General features: G+C 45.2%; 1 protein-coding gene across 2 annotated transcripts in view; it reads right to left on the bottom strand.

Annotated features, from left to right (window-relative positions):
* CAPN6 (calpain 6) overlaps positions 1–15,907 on the bottom strand; it is an 82,150-nt gene extending 66,243 nt beyond the window's left edge. The window contains exon 1 of one of the 2 annotated variants that reach the window (XM_067471577.1): positions 15,669–15,907. Coding sequence is in view for 1 of the 2 variants with exons in the window: in XM_067471576.1 (XP_067327677.1) it covers positions 1,638–1,673 (36 nt within the window). In the remaining variant the exon portion in view is untranslated. Of the gene's footprint in view, positions 1–1,637; positions 2,416–15,668 lie in introns of those variants that run through there. The other variant, XM_067471576.1, reaches the window with a different exon arrangement.
* Between the last annotated feature and the right edge of the window lie 271 nt (positions 15,908–16,178).

The raw sequence follows: 16,178 nt of genomic DNA on the forward strand, positions 1-16,178 counted from the left end.
TGTTTTGTGGAAGCACTGGATCTCAAGTGATCTAGTGAACACAAAAATAGGACAGAGAAAAAGGGCTCCATAGTAGTAAAGCGTCTAAATATTTAGCTATTTCCCCAACAGCTTCCCTCTGATTCAACACCGCTATTTGGATAGGGTTAGGGAATGCATCCACACTGAGAAATCAGTGCAGTTTGATTTCATTTGACTGTTATGGCTCAATACTATGGAATGCTGGAGTTTGTCATTTGGTCAGGCACTAGAAGAACCAAGATCACAAAAAACGACAAGTCCCAGGATTCTATAGCATCGACCCATGGCAATTCAAATGATGTCAAACTGCATTCATACTACAATACAGATGCACCCAGGTCTATCTATGAGTTGGGTAAACTTGGCCAATTTGTAGCTTCGCTGCCCCAAAACCTATATTTATCTGCAGACCTGAAGAATAAAGATTTCCTGAGCACCTCACCAAACTTTTCTTGCTCAAGAGTCTTGAGAGGATAATGCACGCAGATATGGGCAAACCCAAGCCCCGGGGGTCGGATGTGGCCTCTTGGGCTCTTTTCTCAGGCCTTCCTCTCTCTTACCGTTTTATCCTTCCTTCCTTCTCTCCTCCTTTCTTCCTTTCCTCCCTTCTCTCCTTTCCTCCCTTTCCTCCCTCCCTCTCCCTCCTTCCTTCCCTTCAACCCATTCATCCTTCCTTCCCTCTTTCCTCACTTCTTCCCTCTCTTTCTCCTTCCTTCTTTCCTTCCTTCCCTTTTGTTCTTCCTTCCTTTCCTCTTTCCTCCTTCCTTCCCTCTTTCTCCTTCCCTCCACCCTTGCTTCTCTTTTGTCTTTCCTTCCTTCTCTGTTTCCTCCCTCCCTCTTTCTCCCTCCCTCCATTCCCTTCCACCCTTTCATCCTTCCTTCCTTCTCTCTTCCCTTCCTCCTTCCCTTCCTTCCTTCCATCCATCCATCCATCTTCCTCTCTTCCTCCCTTTCTTTCTTCTCTTTTTCCTTCCCTCTTTTCCCTTCCTTCCTTCTTTCCTTCCTTTCTTCCTTCTCTTCCTTTCTTCCTTCCTTTTCTCTTTCCTCCCTCCCTCTTTCTCCCTCACTTCCACCCTTTCATCCTTCCTTCCTTCTCTTTCCTTCCTCCTTCCCTTCCTTCCATCTATCCTTCTCTTCCTCCCTTCCCTTTTTCTTTCCCTCTTTCTCCTTCCTTCCCTTCTTCCTTCCCCTTTTTCCTCCCTTCTCTCTTTCCTTCATCCCTTCCTTCCCTTCCTCCCTCTTCCTCCCTACCTCCATTCCCTTCCACCCTTTCATCCTTCCTTCTGTTTCATCTTTCCTTCTCTCTTTCCATCCTCCCTCTTTCTCCCTCCCTCCATTCCCCTCCACCCTTTCATCCTTCCTTCCTTCTTCCTTCTCTTCCTCCCTTTCTTCCTTCTCTTTCTCATTCTCTCTTTCCTCCATCCCTTCCCTTTTCCCCTCTTTCTCCCTCCCATCATTCCCTTCCACCCTTTCATCCTTCCTTCTGTTTTGTCTTTCCTTCTCTCTTTCCTTCCTCCTTTCCTCCCTCCCTCTTTCTCCTTCCGTCCTTTCCTTCCACCCTTTCGTCCTTTCTTCTCTCTTTCCTTCCTCCTTCCCTTCCTTCTTCCTTCCATCACCTGGCAGCCAGTGCTCTTAGCAGGGAGTACTAGCATGCAGCTTCCAAGGTAGAAAGTTTGTCCATGCCTGGGATAAAGGCAGGGAGACTCAGGTGCTTTGCATCTTCAAACAGAGAAGCAAACTTCCCTGCTTTCCTTTTGCGAAGTTTCGCGCTCCAAAACGTCTGCTCCCATTCAGTCCGGGCATCTGAGACGAATCATGAACATGCTTACAATCTGCTCGTGTTTAACATCATTGCGATACATTTTCCGATTGTGCAATAACCAGTAAACTGCATGAAATTGTTGACGGAACAATCTGCTTTGTGCTTGAAGCTTTGCCTGGAAAACTCTGTACACAATTTTTAACAAGGATGGGATTTTTTTTTCCATCGTCAAACCAGACTCCAGGAGGTAACTGGCTTGCTCTGAATGGTTTTCCATGGACAATACATTTTTTCCCCCAGGAAGATCTTATTTTCCATATTGGTGGTTCAAGATGAAGGGAGATGAGTCTTTGAGAATGACAGTGAGCAAGAAATTCCTCCAAAGCTAAACTAGGGACAATGATATATGACAGCAGTAGACATCCGGATCCACTCTGCTGGTAAGTAAAGATAGACTACATGGCAGGGAGGTCATTTATTGATCTGCTTACGTAGTTCATATTCTGCCTTTCTTTCAAAATGGTTCACTAGGGGAAACTTTTATTATGTTTCTATCTTTTATTTGCTCATTAAAAAGACTGAGAAGAGTCATAGTTGAAGACAGTGTACAAACATAGTCATCAATGTCTGTGTATTTATGATGCCTGTCAATCCATGGCGAGCCCATGACTTTAATAGGTTTTTCTTCAACAAGGAATACTCTGAGATGTATTGTTGAAGGCTTTCATGGCTGGGTTTTTGTAGGTTTTTTTTGGGCTATATGGCCATGTTCTGGAGGCATTCTCTCCTGACGTTTTGCCTGCATCTATGGTAAGCATCCTCAGAGGTTGTGAGGTACTCTAGAAGCATTTTCTCCTGACGTTTCACCTGCATCTATGGCAAGCATCCTCAGAGGTTGTGACCTCACAACCTCTGAGGATTTTTGACATAGATGGAGGCAAAACATCAGGAGAGAATGCCTCTAGAACATGGCCTGCAAAAACCTACAAAAATCCTATACTTTGAGATGTTTTTCTAGGTCATCCCTTTGAAATAGAGCCTACGGCAACTGGGATGTCATTTGTGGTCTCCCATCCAATTATTAACCAGGGCTGATGCTGCTTAGCTTCCAGTATCAAACGGGATTTGGTGCCTTTAGTGCAGGCATGGGCAAACATTGGCCCTCCAGGTGTTTTGGACTGCAACTCCCAGAATTCCTAACAGCCTACCGGCTGTTAGGAATTCTGGGAGTTGCAGTCCAAAACACCTGGAGGGCCAATGTTTGCCCATGACTGCTTTAGCGTATTTTAACACTATTTTAAAAATCAATGAAGCAGCACGTGTGAAAAGGTTGCCATGAAACCCAGTGTGTGATTGATAATTATTTTTTGAAGGTCCCAAATATATATTGCTGTCTGCAAAGGTCAGTTTCCCAAAGCGATGCAGAGCCTTCCACTAATAGTGGGTTGCTGTTTCTATTTCCGCCCGGAGTAAATACGGTATATGCACACACTCTTCCTTTGGCTGTCAGGCGATTTAACTCCAGAAGGCAAAGGTTGGGATTTTGCAATGTGCCTTAATCATTCCTCGGTGCTCCAAGTTAGTTGTACTTCTCGATAAACAGTTTGTTATCAGTAGTTAGCAACCTAAATCCTCTTACTACAAGACAGAAGCAACTGCAGCTGGGCTGCACCCACACTGTAGGAGTAATGCAGTTTGACAACACTTGAACTGCCTTGACTCAATACTATGGAATCTTGAAAATTATCATTTTTGGCAGAGAATGGTACATACCGTGCTTCTCAACCTGGGGATCAGGACCCTGGGTGGGGTGGGGGGGTTGCGAGGTGGTGTCAGAGGGGTCACTAAAGACCATCAGAAAATGCAATATTTTATGTTGGTCATGGGGTTCTGTGTGGGAAGTTTGGCCCAATTCTATCATTGGTGGGGTTCGGAATGCTCTTTGATTATAGGTGAACTGTAAATCCCAGCAACTACAACTCCCAAATGTCAAGATCTATTTCCTCCAAATTCCACTAGTCTTCGCATTTGGGCATATTGAGTATTCATGCCAAGTTTGGTCCAGAACGATCATTGTTTGAGTCCACAGTGCTCTCTGGATATAGGTGAACTACAACTCCAAAACTCAAGGTCAATGCCCACCAAACCCTTCCAGTATTTTCTCTTGGTCATGGGAGTTCTGTGTGCCAAGTTTGGTTCAATTCCATCATTGGTGGATTTCCAAATGCTTGATTGTAGATGAACTATAAATCCCAGCAAATACAACTCCCAAATGTCAAGGTCTATTTCCCCCAAATTCCACCAGTGTTCGCATTTGGCCGTATTGAGTATTCATGCCAAGTTTGGTCCAGACCGATCATTGTTTGAGTCCACAGTGCTCTCTGGATATAGGTGAACTACAACTCCAAAACTCAAGGTCAGTGCCCACCAAACCCTTCCAGTATTTTCTCTTGGTCATGCGAGTTCTGTGTGCCAAGTTTGGTTCAATTCCATCGTTGGTGGAGTTCCAAATGCTTGATTGTAGGTGAAATATATATTCCAGCAACTACAACTCCCAAATGACAAAATCAGTCCCTGCACCCAACCCCACCAGTATTCAAATTTGAATGTATGGGGTATTTGAGTGACTGAAAATACATCCTGCATATCAGATATTTACATTACGATTCATAACAGTAGCAAAATTAGTTATGAAGTAGCAACGAAAATAATGTTATAGTTGGCGGTCACCACAACATGAGGAACTGTATTAAGGTGTGATGGCATTAGGAAGGCTGAGAACCACTGGCTAAAGACCTTGTAAAACTAGAACTCCCCAGAATATTTACTTATGGTGGTTCAAGTTGGGTCAAACTGCATTAATTCTAAAGTGTGGGCGCACTCTTGGATTGCAGGGGAGCCATAGGATAAATGAATCATTCTATAGTGACACCGGTGACTTACCTGGATTTCGCCTCACGATTTCCTGGGCAAACACACACACAGAGGAAGTCCCCAATCCTATCTGCAAACAGAAACAACCCTGACTTTTTAACCTGAAAACTTTTTGGACTGTACCAAGCGTGAATAATCCAAAGGGGAGGATCATGACCGATGGAATCCGTCTCTCCTTTTTCTTTGCTCTGGAATTTTTGGCTTGAAATCTTTCAAAACGCAGCTGGGAAAGAAAGGAGAACTTACTTTGGTTCATTCTTGGGCCACATCTGTTGCAAGACTCAACAATGACATCCTGTCTTTTGGAAAAGAGAACTTTTAGAAAGTTAACTGCAGAACAGTAGAAAGGAGAGCTGTTGTTCAATCCTGGAATTCCTTTGCGATCAACTAGGCTGGCATTGGTATGCCATTAATTTGGAAAGGAAGAAAGAAAGAGGGAGGATTCGCCTGGCTTGCAAAATACTCTTCAGTTTTTTTTCACGTCGATAAACATGTGGTACATAGTTTCCCCATCTATTTTTATGCTCCGTCTTCATAAGGCAACAAGCCAGCAGAATCAGTAAAAGATAATAAACAGAGAGTGGCAAATATGCCAACAGCGTGGCCACAATGGGAGGACGCTCTGCACACAACCTGAATATTTAGAGTCTTTCAATCCTTGATTGTAGGATATCGATGAGAAAATACTAACAATTTCAAAAAATTGCTTCATTTTCTCATAGCTACCTTCAAGAAGAAACTTACTGAAACATTACATTCCTATCTTAGAGATATTTCTGTACAAGTTCTGCAAAGTTAGTAGAAGGAGCACATTGGCACCTCACTTCTCTGGATTGAGCCAGAAGCAGGAAAAGCAAAGGGAGGAAATTCACCCTTCTCTGGTTATAATTCACTTCTCTGGCTTGAGCCAAAAGCAGGAAAAGCAAAGGGAGGAAATTCACCCTTCTCTTGTTATGATTCACTTCTCTGGCTTGAGCCAGAAGCAGGAAAAGCAAAGGGGGAAAATTCACCCTTCTCTGGTTATGATTCACTTCTCTGGCTTGAGCCAGAAGCAGGAAAACCAAAGGGAGGAAATTCACCCTTCTGTGGTTATGATTCACTTCTCTGGCTTGAGCCAGAAGCAGGAAAAGCAAAGGGAGGAAATTCACCCTTCTCTGGTTATAATTCACTTCTCTGGCTTGAGCCAGAAGCAGGAAAAGCAAAGGGAGGAAATTCACCCTTCTCTTGTTATGATTCACTTCTCTGGCTTGAGCCAGAAGCAGGAAAAGCAAAGGAGGAAATTCACCCTTCTCTGGTTATAATTCACTTCTCTGGCTTGAGCCAGAAGCAGGAAAAGCAAAGGAGGAAATTCACCCTTCTCTGGTTATAATTCACTTCTCTGGCTTGAGCCAGAAGCAGGAAAAGCAAAGGGAGGAAATTCACCCTTCTCTTGTTATGATTCACTTCTCTGGCTTGAGCCAGAAGCAGGAAAAGCAAAGGAGGAAATTCACCCTTCTCTGGTTATAATTCACTTCTCTGGCTTGAGCCAGAAGCAGGAAAAGCAAAGGAGGAAATTCACCCTTCTCTGGTTATAATTCACTTCTCTGGCTTGAGCCAGAAGCAGGAAAAGCAAAGGGAGGAAATTCACCCTTCTCTTGTTATGATTCACTTCTCTGGCTTGAGCCAGAAGCAGGAAAAGCAAAGGAGGAAATTCACCCTTCTCTGGTTATAATTCACTTCTCTGGCTTGAGCCAGAAGCAGGAAAAGCAAAGGAGGAAATTCACCCTTCTCTGGTTATAATTCACTTCTCTGGCTTGAGCCAGAAGCAGGAAAAGCAAAGGGAGGAAATTCACCCTTCTCTTGTTATGATTCACTTCTCTGGCTTGAACCAGAAGCAGGAAAAGCAAAGGAAGGAAATTCACCCTTCTCTTGTTATGATTCACTTCTCTGGCTTGAGCCAGAAGCAGGAAAAGCAAAGGAGGAAATTCACCCTTCTCTGGTTATAATTCACTTCTCTGGCTTGAGCCAGAAGCAGGAAAAGCAAAGGGAGGAAATTCACCCTTCTCTGGTTATGATTCACTTCTCTGGCTTGAGCCAGAAGCAGGAAAAGCAAAGGGAGGAAATTCACCCTTCTCTGGTTATAATTCACTTCTCTGGCTTGAGCCAGAAGCAGGAAAAGCAAAGGGAGGAAATTCACCCTTCTCTGGTTATGATTCACTTCTCTGGCTTGAGCCAAAAGCAGGAAAAGCAAAGGGAGGAAATTCACCCTTCTCTGGTTATAATTCACTTCTCTGGCTTGAGCCAGAAGCAGGAAAAGCAAAGAGAGGAAATTCACCCGTCTCTGGTTATAATTCACTTCTCTGGCTTGAGTCAGAAGCAGGAAAAGCAAAGGAGGGAATGTCACCCTTCTCTGGTTTAGAGTTCACTTCTCTGGCTTGAGCCAGAAGCAGAAAAAGGAAATGGGAGGAAATTCACCCTTCTCTGGTTTAAAATTGGCTCCTCTGGCTTGAGCTGAGGCCAGGGACCAGAAGCGGGGGAAACATTCAATGCCTTGTTACAAAACAATGAGACACACAAACACAAACAAAAGCAAAGGCTTCTTTCATTTCCGGCTTTTGGAAGCGGTGCTCATCTCTGGCTTTGGGGGAGATGCTGTTTTCCATTTCCAAGCTGAGCCTGCGTTATCACCTCCTGGTCATGTGGCTGGCATGACTGCTTGGAGCATCTTATGCCTTTCCTGCAGAAATGGGGCCTATTTATCTACTTACATTTGCATGCTTTCGAACTGCTGAGTAGACAGGAGCTAGGGCTAACAGCAGGAGCTCGGGCTAACAGTGGGAACTCATCCTGTCCCATGGATTCGAACTGTAAACCTTCAGGTCAGCAGTTCAATAGCACAAGGGTTTAACCCATTGCATCAATGTGGGAAAGAAGTCTGAAAGGAGACTTGAGAGACTCACGTTGAAATATTTAAATGGCTGTCACATTGAGGAAGAGGCAAGCGTTTTTTCTGCTGCTCTGAAGACTAGGACACAATGGAGCAATGGATTGAAATGGCAGGAAAAAAGATTCCACTTAAACATTAGAAAGAACTTCCTAATGGCAAGAGGTATTCAACAGTGGAACATGCTGCTTTGGAGTCTCCTTCTCTGGAACTTTTTAAGCAGAGGCTGGATGGCCATCTGTCAGGAAGGCTTTGGTTGTGCATTGTTTCATGACAGAAGGGGTTAGACTGGATGGCCCCTGAGGTCTCCTCCAATTCTAATAATCTATGATCTGATCTGGGGCTTGAAAATTAATTTGTGGAAGTGGGACAGTCATGTGGTGTGATCGAGAAGCACTTCTTTCCCCTTCCATGCCACATTGGCTTGGATCATGAATTGATTTGGGGGTGCCAAAGGCAAGCCCCCGACTTCTGCAAACACCATGCCAAATGGTGTTAGCTCCTTTCTTTTCAAGCCCCGCTCTGCTCCCCATCCATTATTAATCAAATTGCCCTGTGTGAATTGCTTAATAAAACATGAGCTTGTTTCCAGCAGGGAATCTCCCCAAGGCAACATGTTTATTTTATTTTTACTAATTTAAGCAGTTTTGTTCAGAGAAAGACCCCAGAGAGGGAAGATTTGGATCTGCACCAGAATCTAAATAGGTCTCACTCTTTTTTCAGGTGAGATGATGGGACAGTCTGCAGGTGGGGCATTAATTCAGGTATGTCTGTATCATCCTTAGTGAAAGCAAAGGGAATGCACTTCGTGGCTAAGTTCCTTCTCAAAGGAAGAAAAAGAGGAAATGTCAACCATTTTCTTCCTAACATGATAAAATATTTGCAAATCGCAATTTTTCAAGCCAATTTCCAATTCATGGCTAAGTCTGCATAATATAGCACTTGGTTGTTTTGTACAGAAAACAGCATTGTCTGCACAGGAAATATTTCTAAACAGGAATATGATTTTCTTTATAGAAATAGTATCATGTATAACATTTCCTACACAGGTTATAATATTTCTGCATAGAAAATGGTGTTTCCTGTGCAGAAAAGGCTGTTCTGTGAGCAATACATATTAGGGTTGTGCATTCGTGGTAAACCTTGACTTGTTTAGTGTCCCAGCTTTGGACGGACACCCCAATCCGGTTATTTTGGGGAAGTCCCCTGAAATTGGGAGGGCAGATATGGTTTCGCCTTGGGGTGCCAAAGGATCCGTTTTCTGTCAACCCATTATGGGGTGGAGGCTTCCCAGGCTCCCCTTCCCAACATTTTAGACATTTTAGCTGTTTTACTCTAGAGGAGAGGTGCTCAGGTGCAGGCAGGCACTTTAAGGAGTCTTCTTACCTGTTTCTTACTCCAGAGGAGGCGCGCTCAGCTGGCTGCAGACAGGCACATGCACTCGGGGCCTGCATGCCACATACAGTATCCAAGGCAAGGAGGAATTTTCTTACTTCAGAGGAGGCAAGGTGCTTGGCTGGCTGCAGGCAGGTATGTGCACTCTGGGCCTGCATGCCACACACACTTTCCAAGGCAAGGAGTTCTCTTACTTCAGAGGAGGCGAGGTGCTTGGCTGGCTGCAGGAAGATGCTTCTGCTCTGGGCCTGCATGACACACACACTTTCGAAGGCAAGGACTCTTCTTACTCCAGAGGAGGCAAGGTAATTGACTGGCTGCAGGCAGCTATGTGAGCTTTGGGCCTGCACGGCACACACACTTTCCAAGGCAAGGAACAGTTCTTACTCCAGAGGAGGCGAGGGGCTCGACTGGCTGCAAGCAGGTGCATGTGCTCTTGGCCTGCATGCCACACACACTTTCCAAGGCAAGGAGGAGTTCTCTTACTCCAGAGGAAGCAAGACGCTCAGCGGCTACAGGCAGGTGTGTGCACTCTGGGCCTGCATGCCACACACACTTTCCAAGGCAAGGAGGAATTCTCGTACTCCAGAGGAAGCAAGTCACTCGGCTGGCTGGAGGCAGGCGTGTGCACTCTGGACCTGCATGCCACACACACTTTCAAGAGTAAGGAGTTCCTTTACTCCAGAGGAGGCAGGGCACTCGGCTGGTGGCAGGCAGGCGCATGCACTCTGGGCCTGCATGCCACACACACTTTCCAAGGCAAGGAGGAGTTCTCTTACTCCAGAGGAAGCAAGGCACACAGTTGGCTACAGGCAGGCATGTGCACTCTGGGCCTGCATGCCACGCACACTTTCCAAGGTAAGGAGGAGTTCTTTTACTCCAGAGGAAGCAAGACACTCAACTGGCTACGGGCAGGCGTGTGCACTCTGGGCCTGCATGCCACACACACTTTCCAAGGCAAGGAGGAATTCTCGTACTCCAGAGGAAGCAAGTCACTCGGCTGGCTGGAGGCAGGCGTGTGCACTCTGGACCTGCATGCCACACACACTTTCAAGAGTAAGGAGTTCCTTTACTCCAGAGGAGGCAGGGCACTCGGCTGGTGGCAGGCAGGCGCATGCACTCTGGGCCTGCATGCCACACACACTTTCCAAGGCAAGGAGGAGTTCTCTTACTCCAGAGGAAGCAAGGCACACAGTTGGCTACAGGCAGGCATGTGCACTCTGGGCCTGCATGCCACGCACACTTTCCAAGGTAAGGAGGAGTTCTTTTACTCCAGAGGAAGCAAGACACTCAACTGGCTACGGGCAGGCGTGTGCACTCTGGGCCTGCATGCCACACACACTTTCCAGGGCAAGGAGGAGTTCCTTTACTCCAGAGGAGGCAAGACACTTGGCTGGTGGCAGGCAGGCACATGCACTCTGTGCCTCCATGCCACACACACTTTCCAAGGCAAGGAGGAGTTTTCTTACTCCAGAGGAGATGAGGCACTTGGCTACCTGCAAGCAGGTGCACATGCTCTGGGCCTGCACACCACATGCACTTTCCAAGGCAAGAAGGCAGAGAGTGCTATGTGCTCACAAAAAGCAGACAAGGAGCCTGGACCTGCTCCTGCCTCATTTTCTGTCGAGCTGTTTTCTTACTGGGAGGGGCCTTTCCGTTACATGCTCCCAAAGGTAACAAAAGTAATGAAAGAACAGATGAAAGGGAAGAAACGAATACTGCGCATAATCTAATACATATGTGAATTTTGCATAGAAATCGTCCTGAATTGTGAAAATTCTTGCCAGATTAGGATTTTTTTTTTATCATAGTTTCTCGATCCTGGGGAAAAATCCCTGGCCTCTACCCAATGGATGCCAGTTAACAAAGAGTGTGCTGTATTTGAATTAGAAGAGGGATCGTTCAATATTGTGCACGGCTGCTGAGAAAACCCATGTTTCTGCTCCTGGCTAAGTGCGAAATGTGCAGAAAAACTGAAGGAGGTGGCAAATGATGTTTTCATTCCCGACAACACCAAATATATCCAAGCTTTATCTCTTTGGGTCCTGGCTCTGCTACACCATTGATACGCAAAACACAAAGCCAGGTATTCCAACCCAGTAGTAAGGCATTCTCACAGGGTGTTATCCATTCAATGGTGCTCCAGTCAAATATTTACACAAAGCCGTCTGTTGCTGAGTTGTGCTACCATTGGAGGGATCATATTTGCATGGGATTTAACCTGTGCAGTGTCTCGCTAGATGGTGCCATTGCTCAGTCAAAGCCTATTCATGCCGTCACTTTCCCCCTCCCTCTTTTGCACAATATTTTCCATGCAAATTTATCCTGCTGGATTGATGAGCTTTCCATCTGGCAGGTTTCCTTTGCTGTCCACAGTTTTCCTTGGAGTCTCCTTTGCGTGAATATGCTTACTATGCATCTCTATCATGGGCCAATCATTTGTCTCCGAACCTCAAATGTCAGGCTTGGAGGTCTCCATGCAGGAAAGCCCAACCTCAGGCATAAATGTGCAAAAATGCAACAGGATGCAGTGTGTAAGTAACAGTACGGATCCAAAGAGGACTTGGAAACATTTTCATCTTCAGAACGAAAGAATGTCTCAATACAGAAGTATTACCCCTTTCAAAATGATCAGCAATCTGTTGGTATTTTCTGCACTCCAAAATGGATTATTTTCCCCTATCCATCAGAAATGATTTCATTTATAAAGGGCTCCAAATGTGTTAAGCCATTGAAAATTCAGGCCTCATAACACCGATTATGCCATTCTGAAGAAATTATCTCTCAAATGCCCATCTCCGAAGTTGCTTTTGTCATACAGGAGGGAAGATCCCACTGTCACCGAGTTTAGAAAATCCCTTTTTTGTGGTGGGCAATGACCTCTAGAATTTCCCAGCCGACATGGCTCTGAAGGCATCCTGGGAGAATTCTTCAGTAGGAGATTCTGCGGGATGTTGATCAGAAAAGTCACTTTGGGCATAAGGAGGGGAGAAAGAAAGATTTGCCGTGCGAGGCTTGCTGTTTTACTATGCACTAGTATAAATCATGGCAAATGCCCTCCCGCTGAACTCGCAGGAAACCTCTTTCCTTTAATGTTGTTGCAGAAGATTTGCTGAACCACCATTTGTCATTGGAAACATTAAGTCAGCCCCAACCACTAGGAAAGGTATCTTGCAGTGTTCGCCTCCCACTGCGGTTAAACCCCCTTCTACGTAAATCACGAGTATGCTAGTATTTCTAGGCATTGAATGTTTGCCTTTGTGTTTGTGTATGCTGGAATCCACCCTGAGTCCCCTCAGGAAGATATGGCAGAATATAAATTTATTATTATTATTATTATTATTATTATTATTATTATTATTATTATTTGAAACACAAGATTGGTACACAGTAAACAAGATCACTCTGCTGGTTGTTGTATTGGATCACACATTGAACACTTCCCAAGTGTCTAGGACTATGTGATGTATCAGTAAATAATGAGTGCAGATCCCAGAAGGGTGGCCTTTTGCAGTTGACAGATAGAATCATAGAATCATAGAATCATAGAGTTGGAAGAGACCTCATGGGCCATCCAGTCCAACCCCCTGTCAAGAAGCAGGAATATTGCATTCAAATCACCCCTGACAGATGGCCATCCAGCCTCTGTTTAAAAGCTTCCAAAGAAGGAGCCTCCACCACACTCCGGGACAGAGAGTTCCACTGCTGAACGGCTCTCACAGTCAGGAAGTTCTTCCTCATGTTCAGATGGAATCTCCTCTCTTGTAGTTTGAAGCCATTCCTAGTCTCCAAGGAAGCAGAAAACAAGCTTGTTCCCTCCTCCCTGTGGCTTCCTCTCACATATTTATACATGGCTATCATATCTCCTCTCAGCCTTCTCTTCTTCAGGCTAAATATGCCCAGCTCCTTAAGCCGCTCCTCATAGGGCTTGTTCTCCAGACCCTTGATCATATTAGTCGCCCTCCTCTGGACACATTCCAGCTTGCCAATATCTCTCTTGAATTGTGGTGCCCAGAACTGGACACAATATTCCAGGTGTGGTCTAACCAGAGCGGAATAGAGGGGTAGCATTACTTCCCTGGACCTAGACACTCTGCTCTTATCGATGCAGGACAAAATCCCATTGGCTTTTTTTGCCGCCACATCACATTGTTGGCTCATGTTTAACTTGTTGTCCACGAGGACTCCAAGATCTTTTTCACACGTACTGCTCTCGAGCCAGGCATTGTCCCCCATTCTGTATCTTTGCATTTCGTTTTTAATGCCTAAGTGGAGTATCTTGCATTTGTCACTGTTGAACTTCATTTTGTTAGTTTTGGCCAATCATCTCTCTAATCTGTCAAGATTGTTTTGAATTCTGCTCCTGTCCTCTGTAGTATTGGCTCTCCCTCCCAATTTGGTGTCCTCTGCAGACTTGGTGATCCTGCCTTCTAGCCCTTCATCTAAGTCATTAACAAAGAGGTTGAACAGGAGCGGGCCCAGGACGGAACCCTGTGGCACTCCGCTTGTCACTTCTTTCCAGGATGAAGAGGAAGCATTGGTGAGCACCCTCTGGGTTCGTCCATTTAACCAATTACATGGTAATTTTGTCAGTGCCGATTGTGTTTAAGTGCAGGCCAAGGTCTTTAGGCGCTGCACCCAGTGTGCCGATAACCACTGGTACCACCATGACTGGCTTGTGCCAGAGTATTTGCGATTCGATCTTTAAATCCTCGTATTATGTCTATTATTATTATTATTATTATTATTATTGATCGGATGGGTCTGGATATCATGCCAAAATCAGGAAGAAGGGAAGATGATGGGGATGATTTTTGTCCTGCATTTTCCCCAAAACTGGGAATCAGGGCAACATACATATTGAAACAAATACACTAATTCTTAAACAAATAAAGGACATCAACATTAAAATAGAATTAAAGCAGCACCATGTTTTAAAAATACAGCAGGTATCCATGGATATGAAGGGCCAATTCTAGATACATACTTAGGTTGGTAGATGTATAGATAGATAGATGTACTTATCAGCAACTAAACATACTCGAGGAGTTTGGGGGATTGACTCCACCTGATGGAAGTTGTAGTTCACCCTGCATCAAGTCAGAGCACAGTGGCTCCCACTGACAATGGAAATGGACCACATTTGGCACACAAAACCCCCATGACCAGAGAGGATTTTTTTTTTTTTTGGGAGGAGGAATTCAACTTGAATCATAGCAGTTGTACGTACTGGGATGTATAGTTCACCTGCAATCAAAGAGCACTCTGGACACCACCAAAGATGGCCCTGGACCTAACTTGGCCCACAGAATCCCCATGACTAACTGAAAATACTGGAGGGGTTTGGGGGGAACTGACTTTCATTTCTGGAAGTTGTAGTTCACTTACATCCAGAGGCACTGTCACCACCGCTGACAAATCTGGACCAAACTTAGCACGCAGAATCCCTATGATGAACTGAACCTACTGGAGGGATTTGAGGGGTCTGACCAGGGGCGGTTCAACCCATTACGCAAAGTAAGCATTTGCAGTATAGTTGATTTTGTCCAGGGGCACTCTTGGGGGAAAAGAGACCTTGACATATGTGAGTTGTAGTTACTGGGATGTATAGTTCACCTACAGTCAAAGCGCATTCTGAACTCCACCAATGATGGAATTGAACCAAATATGGGACACAGTACTCCCACGACGAACAGAAAATATATATCAGTGATTGGTTGGGAGGGGGGGGGCACCAAAATACTGTTTGCTTACTGTTGAAAATTACCTAGGGCCCCCTCTGATTGCAGCAGGTGGTCTGTGGTTTGCTCTTCTCCACATTCACATGTTGTGGATTCCATCTCTTAGTGCCATTTCTTAAGGTTGACTCTGCTTCTCATGGTGCCAGAGCGCAGTCTGTTCAATCCCTTCCAAGTCACCCAGTCTTCTGTGTGCCCAGGAGGGAGTCTGTCATTCAGTATCAACCACAGATTGGGGTTCTGGGTTTGAGCCTGCCACTTTTGGACTCTCGCTTGCTGAGGTGTTCCTATGAGTGTCTCTGTAGATCTTATAAAACTATTTCTTGATTTAAGTTGTTGGCAGGGGTGGCTCAACCCATTACGCAAAGTAAGCATTTGCAGTATAATTGATTTTGCCCAGGGGTGCTCTTGAGGCGCTCGGGGGAAAATAGACCTTGACATATGCGAGTTGTAGTTACTGGGATGTGTAGTTCACTTACAACCAAAGAGCATTCCGAACTCCACCAATGATGGAATTGAACCAAATATGGCACACAGAACTCCCACGACGAACAGAAAATATTTATCAGTGATTGGTTGGGGGTGGGGTGGGGGTGCGCCAAAATACTGTTTTTTTAACGTTGAAAATTACCTAGGGCCACCTCTGGGTCTGACCCAGCATGGTGGGAGTTGTAGTTTATCCTGCAGCCAGAGATCCTGCAGCCAGAGATCAGTACTTGATCAACTTCAAGTACTGATGGAGTTTCAGGGGGTTAGCCTGGCATGATGGGAGTTGTAGTTCAACCACAACCTTATGCATTTTGTAAAAATTAAAAAAAAAATGCCTTTTCCAAATAACCCAGACAATGCCGTGTACCCAAGCTAGTGTTAGAATAAAAAGGAAGTTGTTACTTACTGGCAGAAGAGCATAATTTTAGCCTCTCTGGAAAAGAAGTTCTAGAGCCAAAAGGCAGCTCATGATTGTCTCTGTATAGTGGGCTAATTGGAAAGCACCCTTGAGCCATACATTCCTTGAAAGCTCTTTTTCTTGCCTTTCCTCTCCCTTGAAGGGAGCACGCCGATGGAGGAGGGAAGGCCAGATGAGACCGGCATTCATTTTCGCACATGTTCCTGACATTGGTGGCACTCTGGGGAGGCGGAGGGTTCACATCTGGTTTGCATTCATTGTGAAGTTCACCTTGAGTGTTTCGCCATATAAGGGCTTTAGGGCTTTGCAGAGAAGCACACGCTTGCCACTGGGAAGGGCTGGATGAAAGACACAAAGCCAGCTCTCCATATCCAGATATTCTGCATTTTAGCAATTCACAGCTTGAAAATATTCCAATGTCTAACCCACCCTTACCCAGCAAGTATTGATTTGGTAATTTTATACAAGGGATGCCGTTCTTCTATGCCATTGCAGTAG

This window comes from Anolis sagrei, chromosome 10, assembly GCF_037176765.1.
Source record: "Anolis sagrei isolate rAnoSag1 chromosome 10, rAnoSag1.mat, whole genome shotgun sequence".
Classification (NCBI taxonomy): Eukaryota; Metazoa; Chordata; class Lepidosauria; order Squamata; family Dactyloidae; genus Anolis; species Anolis sagrei.